General features: G+C 65.5%; 1 protein-coding gene across 5 annotated transcripts in view; it reads left to right on the plus strand.

Annotated features, from left to right (window-relative positions):
• The window catches only part of PLCD3 (phospholipase C delta 3), a 77,674-nt gene that overhangs the window by 40,540 nt on the left and 24,855 nt on the right, over window positions 1–12,279 (plus strand). For 3 of the 5 annotated variants that reach the window (XM_074978984.1, XM_074978982.1, XM_074978985.1), the window contains exons 4-9: window positions 379–508; window positions 1,745–1,970; window positions 4,070–4,271; window positions 4,893–5,037; window positions 5,237–5,389; window positions 7,546–7,701. In XM_074978984.1, the coding sequence (XP_074835085.1) occupies window positions 379–508; window positions 1,745–1,970; window positions 4,070–4,271; window positions 4,893–5,037; window positions 5,237–5,389; window positions 7,546–7,701 (1,012 nt within the window). The remainder of the gene's footprint in view (window positions 1–378; window positions 509–1,744; window positions 1,971–4,069; window positions 4,272–4,892; window positions 5,038–5,236; window positions 5,390–7,545; window positions 7,702–12,279) is intronic. The other 2 variants (XM_074978983.1, XM_074978986.1) reach the window with 2 other exon arrangements.

A 12,279-nucleotide genomic window follows, 5' to 3' on the forward strand; every position in this document is an offset into this window, starting at 1 on the left:
TCCCCCTGCTGCGCCTCTGGCTCATCTGCCCGGCGGAGCTGGGCCTGGGCGTGCCGCCCCGCGCCCTGGGCTGCTGCTCTCTCCCCATAGCCCGGCTCCCCCCAGCTCTCGGCCCTCGGCCGGCCGGGGCGCAGGGGCTGGAGGCTGGTCCTCGCTGCGCCCCTCGCCCTGAAGCCGGGGGCCCCGTGCAAGCCATGGAGCGCTGAGCCCTGCGGGCGCCCCGTGGGCACCGCTTCCCGGGGCTTCTTCCCAGCCAGGGGGGAGGTGCCGAGAGCCCTCGGGCGAGGGGCTGGTGCTGCAAACCGGTGCGAGCGGCGCGGCAGCTCCCACGCCAGGGCCAGCCACTGCGCCCCTGTTGTGTCCTTACATCGGGCGCACCTGGATCCACGCCATCCTGCGCCGGGCCGACAGGGACCAGGACAACACCATGTCCTTCGCCGAGGTCAAGGACGTGCTGCGCATGATCAACATCGGCATGAACGACATCTACGCTTACCAGCTCTTCAAGGTGCCCCCCACGGACCTCCGGCTGCCCCCCCCCGACCTCCGGCTGCTGCCCCCCCCCACGACCTCCAGCTGCCCCCCTCTCCTCCGGCTGCTGCCCCCCCCCCAACCTCCAGCTGCCCCCCTCTCCTCCGGCTGCTGCCCCCCCCAACCTCCAGCTGCCCCCCCCGACCTCCGGCTGCTGCCCCCTGCACAGACCTCCAGCTGCCTCCCTCTCCTCCGGCTGCTGCCCCCCCCAACCTCCAGCTGCCCCCCTCTCCTCCGGCTGCTGCCCCCCCCAACCTCCAGCTGCCCCCCCCGACCTCTGGCTGCTGCCCCCCGCACAGACCTCCAGCTGCCCCCCTCTCCTCCGGCTGCTGCCCCCCCCGACCTCCGGCTGCTGCCCCCCGCACAGACCTCCAGCTGCCCCCCTCTCCTCCGGCTGCTGCCCCCCCGACCTCTGGCTGCTGCTCCCCCAGGCCTCCAGCTGCCCCCGTGGGCCTCCTGCTAGGAGTGAGGGACAGGAACTGCTGGAGAAAAATGGTGTCCTGGGCAAACTCGGGTACTGGCCCCACTGCCACCCTGGGACCCACGGCCCCACCCCCCCCAGCTCCCACCACCTCCCTGGGACCCACGGCCCCACCCCCCCGGCTCCCACTGCCTCCCTGGGACCCACAGCCCCCCCAGCTCCCACTGCCTCCCTGGGACCCACAGCCTCATTCCTGGGGCGCCTGGCGAGTGGGGTTCTTTGTACACCCCCTGGCCCTGCGGCTCCCTGTGCTCGCTCCCACACAGGCCCTGCCTGCTCCGGCCTTCCGATCCCATGAGCTCGACGGCGCGGGCAGCAGGCTGCTGGGCGCCCTGCGGCTCTGTGCTCTGCCCGCTCTGGATTAGGCCCTGGCGAGGCGCTTGCACAGGCAGCCGGGTAGCTCTGAGCGGGCAGGGTGTGGGCAGCCCCTGCCCTGCCCCACTGCAGCCCCTGGCCCGGCGCCCATCTCTGCCCATGCCCCGTGCCCCACACCCCTGCTCCTCCGGTCGCGCTGCCAGCGCCCCTCGGGCCCGTCCCACTGCCCCAGGTGACGCCCGCCTGGCTCCCAGCAGGGCCTGCCGTGCTGATGCCCTGGGCGCATCACCGTCGGGGCGTGGGGACACCTGCTCGGTGCCTCAGCTCCCCTGTGCCTCGGCGAGGGGCGCTGCCGGCTTGGCGGGGCTGTGGGGGCCTGGCCGTGCAGGGCTGCAGCTCAGCCTGGCCCCTCCGCAGGAGTGCGACAAGTCCAGCAACGACCGGCTGGAGGAGCAGGAGGTGGAGGAGTTCTGCACCCGGCTCATGCAGCGGCCGGAGCTGGAGGAGATCTTCCACCGCTACTCGGGGCAGGACCGCGTGCTGTGCGCGCAGGAGCTGGCCCACTTCCTGCGCGACCAGGGCGAGGAGGCCAGCCTGGCGCGCGCCCGCCGCATCGTCCGGACCTACGAGCTCAGCGAGAGAGGTGGGGCGGGGGCGGGGGCGGGGCCCTGGCCCTCCCCCAACACCCCTCCCCCAACACCCCTCCCCCCTAGCCGGAGCCCCCTGCCCTAACCCCCTCCCCTCCCCAACCCCTCACCCCCAGCCAGACCCCCCCACCCTAAACCCCTTCCCCCAGCCAGAGCCCCCCCCGCCTTAAACCCCCTCCCCTGCCCCAACACTTCACCCCCAGCCAACCCCCCCTCTGCTCCAAACCCGCTGCCCCACCCCCGGCCAAGCCCTGTCACAGCCCCAGCCCTGAGCCCCCTCTCATGCCCCAAGGCCGGGGGAAGTGGGGCGGGGCAGGGCGCTGGGGAAGGGGGCCGTCTGCCTGCGGCTCCTGGCTCACAAGTGTCGGTTGGTGCCCGGTGCCTCGGGGTGGTCCCCGGCCCACGTCGCAGGGAAGGAGCACGTGTCCTCCCCAGGCTGCGCCGAGCGCCAGCCGGCCTTCAGCGCCCGCACGGCCGGAGGGCCCAGGTGCAGCCTGCCGGGGGCACGTACAGCTGGGGCCGCGGTTCCTCTGCCTCCGAGCGCTGCCCCCTCGCTCCTTTCCCCAGCCCCGACAGACGGCGCGGCCTAGCGGTTAGGGCCGCGGGTGGGCGCCAGGCCCGGGGCTCCTGGGGGAGAAGCTCTGGGGGTTACAGTGGGAGCAGGCAGGTGGATGTCTCACTGTGAGCGCTTGCTCCGTGCCTCAGTTTCCCCCAGGGGAGGGGAGGGTTAGTGAGCTGGAGACGTGCTGGCCAAGGTGCTGGACAGGCTGGCTGGGCCATGGCTGCAGGAATTGGACCTGGGAGCAGGCAGGGGGGAGTGAATCCCCCGAGCGCCGGAGCTGCCCTGGATGGCAGCGGGGTGAGGGGAGGGGAGGTGCTGGCTGGAGCTGGCCGGCGGCAGCTGGGGGGCGCATGGGGGGTGCCCTTTCCGGGCCGCAGGCTGCAGCGCTGGCAGTACCAACCCCCTCGTCCCTGCGGCAGGCTCCGGAGGGAGTCCCCTCGCTCTGTGGCACCAAGTGGCCCAATGCACAGGGCACCCTGGACCTGTGGGCTGGCTCAGCTGGGCAGCGCCGCGCTCCGACCTGAGTACCCCGGCGCCCGCTGGGGGGAAATGGGGTCCTGGGGGGTCCCTGGCTAGACGTAGCCCGGTGTGTCTCACTTTACCTTCCCCTGCCCTGCGGGGTGCAGGCCCCTGGGGCCCGTCAGCTCCCGCCCCGGTGCGGGCCTGGCCACACAGCCCCATGTCTGTGCAGGGCTGGGAGGGGGTGACAGCCCCTCTGGCTTAACTCCGTGCCTCTGGAAGGCTCCGGGAGGCAGTCGGCAGCCGGCCCCGCAGGGTCTGGGGCACGCGCTGGACCAGGCTGGGACCCCCAGGCTGGCTCTGGCCTGCTCCTGGCTGTGTAAACCGGCTCCAGGGAAGCCTGGCTGCAAGCGTCCGTGGGGCGCGTGGGGCTGCGAGCCGGCACCGGGCTGCGCAGGGGCCCTGCTGCAGTGCTTCAAAGCACCAGAGCGGGAGGAGAGCTCGGTGGCCCCTCCACGTCCCCCTGTGCCCACCAGCGCTCAGGGCATCACGGGCCTGAGCCCTGAGTGCCCCTGACTCCACCGGCCTCGCTGGCTGGGCTGGCTCAGCCGCCTCTGACTGCTCCAGCGGCTGGGCTGGGTTCTGAGGCAGGGAGGAGACGGGCCCCTTCCCCGGACAGGATTTCCCCCTCCAGGCGAGGACACGGCCCCAGAGCACGGGTGGGAGGAGAATGTCACGCGGTGGGGGAAACTGAGGCACAGGGTGGTGGGGGTGCACAGTGAGACTGCAGCAGTGCCAGAGAGAACCTGAATCTTTGGGGTCCTAGTGCCAGGCTGGATCTCGTACAGAGACCTCCCATGGGGCCAGCCAGGCCCCTGTGCTAGCAAGGGCCGAATCAGGACCTCCAGGCTCTAACCGCTAGGGCTGCTGCCCCCCCCGAGGGCTGCACGGGGAGGGAGGGAAGGGCCACGGCAGCTTGACGTTCCCAACACGGCTGCATTGCCCTGTGCCCAGGGCCCAGCCCCAAGGCCGGGGAGGCGCCTCTCACTGGCGCCCACTGTGTGCTCCCTGCAGCCAAGCAGCACGACCTCATGATGCTGGACGGGTTCATGATGTACCTGCTGTCCCCGCACGGCGACATCCTGAGCCAGGAGCACGCCCAGGTGTGCCAGGACATGACCCAGCCCCTGTGCCACTACTTCGTCTCCACCTCCCACAACACCTACCTGACCCACAACCAGATCGGGGGCGCCAGCAGCTCGGAGGCCTACGTCCGGTGAGGGCTGCCAGGGGCTCGCCAGCCGCCGGGGGGAGGGAGCCAGGAGACAGCCCCGGGGCCGGGGCAGAGGTGGGAGAGTGTGGCCTGTCCCTGAGCTCCTGCCTGGCCCCGCCAGGGACCTGCCCATGCCCTGCCGCATGCGGGCTGAGGAGCCTTGGCACCTTCATCCCAGCAAGTGCTGCTGGCTGCAGCCGCTGGGCTCATTGCTCTGCTCTCGGTGCCTGCGGGGCCTGCGTGCAGGAGGCTTGTCAGAGCAGAGCTCGGGGGCACGTCCCGCCACAGGGAGCCGGGCAGCACGGCCGGCCTGAGGAACAGGAGAGCTGCTGGCAGGTCTGGGCTTGGCGCGGGTGGCTTGCTCGGCGGTGGAGTGGGGCCGACGTACCGGGCAGCGACGTTACGAGCCTGCTCCACTGCCATCCTGCTGCAGGGAGTTCCCCAGGGAACCCTGCCCCGGCGTGACCCCCAGCACCCTCTGGCTGGGGCGAGCCCTCGCCGAGCTGCAAGCCCTGGCCTCGCCCTCCCAGGGAGCCCTGCGGCAGCCGCCCTGCCCGGGGCCCTTGTGTGCATGTCCGCAGGCCCGGGCTGTCTCGCTCTGGTCCTGAGAGGCCTCCCCTGCAGGGCGCTGGCGGAGGGCTGCCGCTGCGTGGAGCTGGACTGCTGGGAGGGCCCCAACGGGGAGCCTGTCATCTACCACGGCCACACCCTCACCTCCAAGATCCTCTTCAGGGACGTCATCGAGAGCATCCGGGACTTCGCCTTCAAGGTGAGCAGGGCCGGGCCGGGCTTTGCACCCGCGGCTCCTGCTGGCAGCCGACCGCGGAGCTGCCTCCTGTGCCCGCCGCCTCCCCGGGAGCTTGGCGCTGGCCTCCGCAGGGTGGGCCCTGGGCATCCTGGGCGGCTCCTGGGGCTGCCTCCTGCCCGGGCTGGGCTGGGCGCTGTTCCTCACCCCTGGCTCTCCCCAGCACTCCCCCTACCCGGTGATCCTGTCCCTGGAGAACCACTGCGGGCTGGAGCAGCAGGCCACCATGGCACGGCACATGAAGGCCATCCTGGGGGACATGCTGCTGAGCCAGCCGCTGGAGGGGCAGGACCCCAAGGAGCTCCCGTCACCGGAGGTAACGCCTAGGAGCGCCCGACGGGGGAAGGGACCCAGGCGCCTGGGCCGGGGGGGCGGCAGTCAGAGAAGGACCCAAAGCCCCGAGCTCCATGGATTCATCATACCGATATCCCTGGCGGCTGCCTCTCCATCCCCTGCCCGCTAGGATGCAGCCCAGGGTGGGGGTCGGACAGCCCCATGGCCAGAGCGTGAGCATGGGGTCAGACTGGTGCATGTCAGGTTGAAGGGGACAGAGACTCAACTACCCTGTGGAACTCACTGCAGCAGGATGTGGACTGGTGGGGGGTCCCCAGCAGGACGGTGAGGCAGGTCGGTCAGGGTGGGGTCCCCGATGGAGTGGTGAGGCAGGTGGGGGCAGGATGGGGTCCCCGATGGAGCGGTGAGGCAGGTCGGGCAGGGTGAGGTGGGTTGGGGGAGGGGTGGGGTTCCCCAGCAGGGTGGTGAGGCGGGTGGGGCAAGGGGGTTCCTGGCAGAGAGGTGAGGTGGGTAGGGGCAGGGTGGGTTTCCCTCCAGGGTGGTGAGGAGGGGTGGGGGTGGGGGTTCCCCAGCAGAATGGTGAGGCGAGTCGAGGCAGGTGGGGTTCCCCGGCAGAGCGGTGAGGCGGGGGGAGACAGGGTGGGGGTCCCCGGCAGAGCAGGGAGGCAGGTGGGGTTCCCCGGCAGAGCGGTGAGGTGGGGGGAGACAGGGTGGGGGTCCCCGGCAGAGCGGTGAGGTGAGGGGGGATTCCCCGGCAGGGTGGTGAGGCGAGGGGGACAGGGTGGGGGTCCCCGGCAGAGCAGGGAGGCGAGGGGGGTATTCCCTGGCAGGGCGGTGAGGTGGGGGGAGACAGGGTGGGGGTCCCCGGCAGAGCGGTGAGGTGAGGGGGGGGGTTCCCTGGCAGGGTGGTGAGGCGGGGGGAGATGATTGGGGTCCCCGGCAGAGCAGGGAGGCGGGTGGGGTTCCCCGGCAGAGCGGTGAGGCGAGGGGGGGATTCCCTGGCAGGGCGGTGAGGCAGGGGGGGATTCCCTGGCAGAGCAGTGAGGTGGGGGGAGACAGGGTGGGGGTCCCCGGCAGAGCGGTGAGGTGAGGGGGGGTTCCCTGGCAGGGTGGTGAGGCGGGGGGGGACAGGGTGGGGGTCCCCAGCAGAGCAGGGAGGCGGGTGGGGTTCCCCGGCAGAGCGGTGAAGCGAGGGGGGGATTCCCCAGCAGGGCAGTGAGGCAAGGGGGGGGATTCCCTGGCAGAGTGGTGAGGTGAGGGGGGGATTCCCTGGCAGAGCAGTGAGGCGGGGGAAGACAGGGTGGGGGTCCCCGGCAGAGCGGTGAGGCAAGGGGGGGATTCCCTGGCAGAGTGGTGAGGTGAGGGGGGGATTCCCTGGCAGAGCAGTGAGGCGGGGGAAGACAGGGTGGGGGTCCCCGGCAGAGCGTTGAGGCAAGGGGGGGATTCTCTGGCAGAGCGGTGAGGCGAGTGGGGGATTCCCTGGCAGAGTGGTGAGGCGGGGGGAGACAGGGTGGGGGTCCCCGGCAGAGCGGTGAGGCGAGGGGGGGATTCCCTGGCAGAGCAGTGAGGCGGGGGAAGACAGGGTGGGGGTCCCCGGCAGAGCGTTGAGGCAAGGGGGGGATTCTCTGGCAGAGCGGTGAGGCGAGGGGGGGATTCCCTGGCAGAGTGGTGAGGCGGGGGGAGACAGGGTGGGGGTCCCCGGCAGAGCGGTCAGGCGAGGAGGGGATTCCCCGGCAGAGCGTTGAGGCAAGGGGGGGATTCTCTGGCAGAGCGGTGAGGCGAGGGGGGGATTCCCTGGCAGAGTGGTGAGGCGGGGGGAGACAGGGTGGGGGTCCCCGGCAGAGCGGTCAGGCGAGGAGGGGATTCCCCGGCAGAGCGTTGAGGCAAGGGGGGGATTCTCTGGCAGAGCGGTCAGGCGAGGAGGGGATTCCCCGGCAGAGCGTTGAGGCAAGGTGGGGATTCTCTGGCAGAGCGGTGAGGCGAGGGGGGGATTCCCTGGCAGAGCAGTGAGGCGGGGGAAGACAGGGTGGGGGTCCCCGGCAGAGCGTTGAGGCAAGGGGGGGATTCTCTGGCAGAGCGGTGAGGCGAGGGGGGGATTCCCTGGCAGAGTGGTGAGGCGGGGGGAGACAGGATGGGGTTCCCCAGCAGAGCGGTGACTGGGACTTTGCTCTCATGCAGCAGCTGAAAGGGAAGGTCCTGGTGAAAGGGAAGAGGCTGCCAGAGCGGGCGTGTGATGCTGGAGAGACAAGCTCCCTGCCTGAGCCCAGCGACGAGGAAGAGGAGGAAGAGGAGGAGGAGGAGGAGGAGGGCGTGCCGCGGAGAGATGGCAGGAGGGTAGGGGGTGATGCAGAGCAGCCCCTCGGGGGACTGTGGGGCAGGGCAGCCTCCCGTGCCATGGCTGTGGTGGTTGGTGGGAGCAGGCCAGCGCAGTGAGGTGTGACAGCAGGGAAACCAAAGTGTCGGCTGCAGCCCTGGTGCATGAGCGCAGCTCAGCTGGAGGCTGGTGGGGGATGTCTCATGGGACGGGCTGGCAGCGCCCCGAGGTAGCGCAGGTCCTGGGGAAAGGGCACTGAGGGTTTGCAGCCCGGTGGCGGCAGGGCCTGGCAGTGCTGTGATGAGCCTGGTTCTCAGAGCTTCTCATGCCAGCGTGGGGAAGTCAAGTACTCGCAGCAGAGCTGCCCTGAGCACAGCCACCCCACTCCACAAGCTGCATTTCCAGAAAGGTCCCTGCAGGAGAAGCTGGGGGCAGAAACCGAAGTGTCTTTCCTGTGCTGCTGCGTGGTGCCCCTGGTGGGGGGGGCAGCAAAGGGATTGGGATGCCACAGCACCGATCAGAAACGTCAGTGGGGCTGCAGGAGTCAGAGCAGGAGGCTGTGCTGGGGGCTCTGGGGGGGCTGTGGGTGTAGGAGTGAGTGGAAGGGGCAAGGTGCCACATGGGGAGGGTGGGGGCTGCACTGCCCTTCTTCCCCTTCCCCGATGATCAGGGAGTGAGGGGAAAGTGCCCATCTTGTGCCGACTACGCCTCTGCCCTTCTCCTCCGCAGCCGTCCGCGAGAGGAAGGCACACAAGCTGTGCAGTTTGCCCTCACTCCCTGACGCTCGGGGCCGGGGAGGAGCAGCAGAATTCTGGGACATGCGGCTGCACCCCCCACTGCCGTGCGCCCTCCCTATAGGCTGGGGGACATGCGCACCCTCAGCCAGCCCCAGTCATTTGCTCAGCTTCTTAGCAAGGCAGCCTGTAGAAAAAGCCCGAGAGCCCAGCTGGGAACAGCTGCAACTTGGAGCTGGAGCAGCAGCTTCCTTTCACCAGCGGGGCCCCACAGCCGCCATGGCCTGGCCACTGCTGCTCAGCCAGCTGTGCCGGTGGGACGTGAAACTGGCAGGAGCTGTCCAGCATCTGCCCCGATCCCCACGCACATGGCAGAGCCTGTGCTGGCCTTGCTCTGCAGGCTTGGCTGGGCCCTGGCGCACACCCACCGTGTGCCAATAGGAAGAGCTCTGCTGGCGCAGCACCACCACCTCCGCAATGTGCCCATGCGGCTGGTCTGCTGACATCGCTGGCTCAGACATGGTGGGTTCCTTCATGCCCCCAGCGGACAGCTGTGGCCTCTGCCTCCCGCGTGGCTGCCAGAGAGGCGGAGAACTGGGCACAGCCGCTGGCAGCTTGACCTGATGGCTCTTGTCATTGTCACGTTCCTCAAGGGGAACGTGGCACGGACGCGCCGTCTGGCGGGGACCGCACAGCCGCTCTCCGTGGTGCTGACTGGGGCTCATGGCTCTTATCCGCAAGGGGAACATGGCACGGACCCGCCGTCTGGCGGGGACCGCGGAGCCACTCTCTGTGTGCTGACTGGGGGTGGAAATATTTTGTTTGTGAAAAGAAAAGTTTTTCTTGCAGGAAATTTCAATTTTGTGGCATTTTCTGTGGGAATTTTCCTCTGGAGGAAACTTTCCAACAGGTTCCTGTTGTGGCTGTTGGCTCTTAGAAGCCCCAGTGGCTGCGTGGCTCTTGGGTGCCCCATCAGCCCCTTTCAGCCAGTGCTGTGCATGAACAGCTGGTCTGGAATCGCCCCCTTTGCCTGTCCCACCCAGCTGTGCTCCCTGACCTGTCTGCCAGGCTGGGGTAGGAGCCAGACTCAGCCAGGGTCCTCTGAGAGCCTGATAGGTGCAGAGGAATAACCTCACACTCCAGCTGCTCCACCTGCTCAGAGAGGAGGCTGCTGTCCCCAACCCTGCCTGTGGCTGCAGAACAGGGCCAGTGATTCGTGTTTGCTCCCTTGGCTTTGAGCTGAACTCACACCCCAGGCGGTGGGGGTCATGGGCCCTGCCAGCACCATGCCGTGGGCAGGCCAGGTTGTCCTCAGTTGCTGGTTTGTCTGGAGGCTGCACGTCCCACTGCAGTGCCGTGTTGCTGAGCAGGTGTACACAGCCAGGATGGGCCCCGTGGCTGCTCTGTCGGCAGGGGCTGTAAAAGTGGTGGCTGCAGGGGAGGCTGGCTGGGGAGAAGGAAGCTCGTGGAGCTGGTCAGCTGTTGGTCATGGGGCCTGTGGACTCAGCTGGTGGGGCTTCCAGCTGGGCCACAGGCTGGTGGGGCAAGCCCCAAGGGCCCCAGGGCTGGGGAGCAGTGGCTGTTCAGGCAGCAGCAAAGCATTGGAAGGGACCTCCAGGGACCATCAAGTCCAGTCCCCTGAGCTCACAGCAGGATCAGGCACCTTTACATCATCCCTGATGGGTGTTGGTCTGTGTGATGGGGTTTTGGGGTCCCCCAAGCTCTGCACCCTGTTCGCAGGCAGGAGAGTCTCTCACTCAGCAGGAAAACAGCAGGTTTATTAGCCGACAGGACACAGCATCGTACAGAGGAGTCCGTACAGCAGGCAGAGACAACCAGTCCCATCCATGTTGGGGAGAGGAGGCCCCGAGGGGCCCCCAGAGCTGGGGCCTTGCCCCCTCCTTTGTCTCTCTCTCTCTCCCAGCCCAGACTAACTTCCAACTCCCAGTTCCAATTCAAACCCCTCAGGCTCCACCTCCTCCTTTGTCTACAGTACAAAGGTGTTACCTGGTCATCAAGGTTACCCTCAGCAGGAGCCCCACACCCTCTGTGAGCCACTCACACACACAGGTATCCCCCACTCCATCACAGTCTGACCTGCTCTTGAGTGTCTCCAATGATGGAGATTCCACAACCTCCCTCAGCAATTTATTCCAGCGTTTGACCAGCCTGACAGGGAGTTTTTCCTAATGCCCAACCTAAACCTCCCACACAGCAGTTTAAGCCCGTTGCCGCTTGTCCTGTCCTCAGAGGTTAAGGAGAACAATTATTCTCTCTCCTCCTTGAAACACCCTTTTAGGTCCTTGAAAGCTGCCATCATGTCCCCTCTCCATCTTCTCTGTTCTAAACCAAACAATACCAGTTATTTTAATCTTCTCGCACAGGTCATGCTTTTTACACCTTTAATCATTTGTGCTCTTCTGCAGACCCTCTCCAATTTCTCCACATCCTTCCTTGAAACGTGGTGCCCAGAACTGGACACAGTACTTCACTTGAGACCTAACCAGCACAGAGTAGAGCAGAAGAATGACTTCTTGTGTCTTGCTCACAACATGCCTGTTAATACATCCCAGATTTTGCAACAGCATCACACTGTTGACTCATATTTAGCTTGTGGTCCACTACGACCCCTAGATCCCTTTCCACAGTGGTCCTTGCTAGACCGTCGCTTCCCATTCTGTATGTGTGAAGCTGATTGTTTCTTTTTAAGTGCAGTACTTTGCATTTGTCCTTATTAAACTTCAGCCTATTTGCCTCAGCCCTTTTCTCCAGTTTGTCCACGGCATTTTCAATTCTGACCATAGCCTCAAAAGCACTTGCAAATTCTTCCATCTTGGTATTGTCTGCGAATTTAATAAGCATGTTCTCTATGCCAGTATCTAAGTTGTCAATGAAGAGATTGAACAGAACCGGTCTCAAAACTGGCCTCGGTGGAACCCCACTTGTTATGCCCTTGCCGTGTTACTGCGAACCGTACATAATGACTCTCTGGGAATGGCTGTCCAGCCAGTTAAGCACCCACCCTATTGTAGCCCTGTCTAGGCTGTGTTTCCCTAGTTTGTTAATGAGAAGGCCTAAGTCTAGAAGGACTACATCTGCTAATTTCCCCTTACCCAAGAGGGTTGTTACCTTGTCAAAGACAGCTGTCGGGTCAATCTGACACAGTTTGTCCTTGACAAAGCCATGCTGACTCTTACTTCTCACCTTGTTATCTTCCAGAGGTTTGCAGATTGATTTCTTAACTCTTTGCTCCATTACCCTCCCTGGCACTGATGTTAAGCTGACCGGTCAGTAGCTTCCTTGAATTGTCTTGTTACAGACAGTGCCTGGAGTGTTCAAGTCACAAGGCTTGAAGAAATGTTCCCTGGAAGACATCTGATGTGTCTAAGTAATTTTTTCTTCTTTCCCTATTTTAGCTTCTGATCTTACCCCATTTTCACCATCCAGTCGCCACTAACGGATACAAGAGAATCCTAGAGAGTGATGTCAGGACCTCTGTGATTTTCATCGACTTTGAGCAGATGTTCCACACGGTCAACAGAAATGAGCTCTGGAAAATACTCAGGCAAAGTGGCAGTCCTGAAAAATTTATCAACATTGTTCAGTCTTTTCATGGTGGCAGGTTTGGTCACGGCCATGGCCCAGGTTTGGTCACGTCCTAGACAATGGAGAGACATCAGCACCTTTTGAAATACCAAAGGGTACAAGGCCAGAACGTGTCCTTGCTCCTCTCCTGTTCAACATCTACTTTGCAATCATGCTGTTAGTTGCTTTTAAGGACAGCCCATTGGGCACAGCTATTCAGTTCCCAACAGTCATCAGTATTTCCAATCTCCAGAGACATCAGGCTTGCACTAAACTGGT

Source organism: Carettochelys insculpta, chromosome 28, assembly GCF_033958435.1.
Source record: "Carettochelys insculpta isolate YL-2023 chromosome 28, ASM3395843v1, whole genome shotgun sequence".
Taxonomy (NCBI): Eukaryota; Metazoa; Chordata; order Testudines; family Carettochelyidae; genus Carettochelys; species Carettochelys insculpta.